General features: G+C 31.0%; 1 protein-coding gene across 5 annotated transcripts in view; it reads left to right on the forward strand.

Annotated features, from left to right (window-relative positions):
• The window catches only part of LOC108694418 (annexin B9-like), a 6050-nt gene that overhangs the window by 1102 nt on the left and 3027 nt on the right, over positions 1–1921 (forward strand). For 4 of the 5 annotated variants that reach the window (XM_018203884.1, XM_018203882.1, XM_018203883.1 and 1 more), the window contains exon 2: positions 1329–1370. In XM_018203884.1, the coding sequence (XP_018059373.1) occupies positions 1341–1370 (30 nt within the window). In that variant the 5' untranslated portion in view covers positions 1329–1340. Of the gene's footprint in view, positions 1–501; positions 673–1328; positions 1371–1921 lie in introns of those variants that run through there. The other variant, XM_018203886.1, reaches the window with a different exon arrangement.

Genomic DNA, 1921 nt, shown 5'->3' on the forward strand with positions numbered 1-1921 from the left:
TTCATTATTAATATTTCGTGTTGCGAAATCAATCATCAATAGCCCGAACAATCGATATCGATTTCGTGCTTTTTTTTTAGCTATTTCTTGTCACTTATATTGCTTCGAAAGTGGCTTGGCAAAGATTACCTTCAAGGACATAAGTTCTTGAAGAAAAAATCAATCAGTTATTGCGATCAATGTTAACAAAACTAAAGAACAACAAGTAAATAAAATTGTTGAAATAATTTCATTAATTTAACATTATTATTATTGCTATAACAATTTAATTTATTATACGAATCATTATTCAATACCAAAGATAAGAGAAGCATGAACAATATTAATATTCACGGCTCGATAATTCGAATAATTAGAAACTGTTTCGCGGCGGTGTTTGAAGACCACGTGAGAATTATGGAGAGACCGGTACTGGTACCGGTCTGTTCCGTGTTGTGTCATGCAATTCCGGGTTTCATCCGCCGGCAAGAATACCGAACCATCGTTTAATGCTTTCGCGGTCGACAAACACAAACGCGTATTCGCCCCACCAACAAATTCCTTTCCTCTTCTCTCTCTGCTGTCCTCGACGAAAGAGGCTCTCGCTGACGAGAACGCTGGTTGCGAACCGTTAGTTAGTCGGCCACCAGAACCGATACCGTTCTCCAGGAAAGCACATCGCTGTCGAAGGAGGTATAAAGCAAGCCACACCCCGAGTGTCACTTCGCTGATTCAATCGATATGATCTTGCGGTATCTTACAAACCGTGTTCTCCGCTTCGTCATCTAAATCATGCGAAGTGATACAATAGATTCTCAATAATCATCTAGCAACAGGCAAATATACAGGGTTTTACTCGATGAGATCATCGTCGCAAACGTGAGGCGTATCTGAAATGAGTCAAGGACATAAGCACCGTGTCGTCAAATCGCGTGTTTGCACGCATTATTCATAATAAATGAGAATAGTGTAGATGAGAATTATCATCGCAGATCGTCCCTTTTAATTTAATGACAATTATGAATTTTATATTAAAAGCGCGATTATAACAATTATAAAAATATAACGCAAAGAATTTTAGTTAAACCGTAAAAAAAAATAAAAATCGTCTGCATTTTTTAGAATTCTTAGATTAATTATTAACATTATAATAAATAATAATCAATAATCTAATATTTAAAAATTAGATCTGAGACTGAAAAGAGAAAATTATTAAAATTATTCATATAATATATAAAAATAAAATAACAAAATATTTGTCTCCTAAAATAATACTGATAATATCGAAGATTTTTTTAACAATTCTAAGTTCTTAATTTTTTATTTAAATATATGAAAAATGCTTTCAGATAATCAGCAAGATGGCAGCTAGTCAGTATTATCACATACAGGTAATTCATATGTTAATATCTCATAACTTCGTAATAAAATCTCGCGATAAAGACCGAGCAAGATGAAACATCTCGTTTTTATGCTGTTTTAGTTTCTTATCCATCTATTATAAGTAGACAATTCTTATAATTTTTGCAGCATGTTTCTAAATTCAGAAAGACAAAGAAGCCGTTTAATTGAATTATTGCTAACAAAAATTGATATTATCTGATAAAAAAATTAAGTTTAAAGTTGTAAAGTGCAATTAGTAAGAATGAATTAATCATAGACATGTTAATCATAGACATGTTAATGTCAGCCATAGACATATTAATGTCAATCATAGATATCTTAATGTTAAAACGAACACTACTCTTCTCTAAAATTAGTATAAATACATAAAATTTAAAAGCACAAATATAGAATTTAAAAAAAGCGAGATTAAAAACAATTCTCTTACATTATTAAATTAGTGCAGAAAGTTTGTTATATTTATTAAATAAAGTTGAAAATAAACATTCAAAATAAAAATAGAATTGCTTCATCACTAACTTCTGTTATGCTTTTGTTT

The sequence above is a fragment of the Atta colombica genome, unplaced genomic scaffold (assembly GCF_001594045.1).
Source record: "Atta colombica isolate Treedump-2 unplaced genomic scaffold, Acol1.0 scaffold12, whole genome shotgun sequence".
NCBI lineage: Eukaryota > Metazoa > Arthropoda > Insecta > Hymenoptera > Formicidae > Atta > Atta colombica.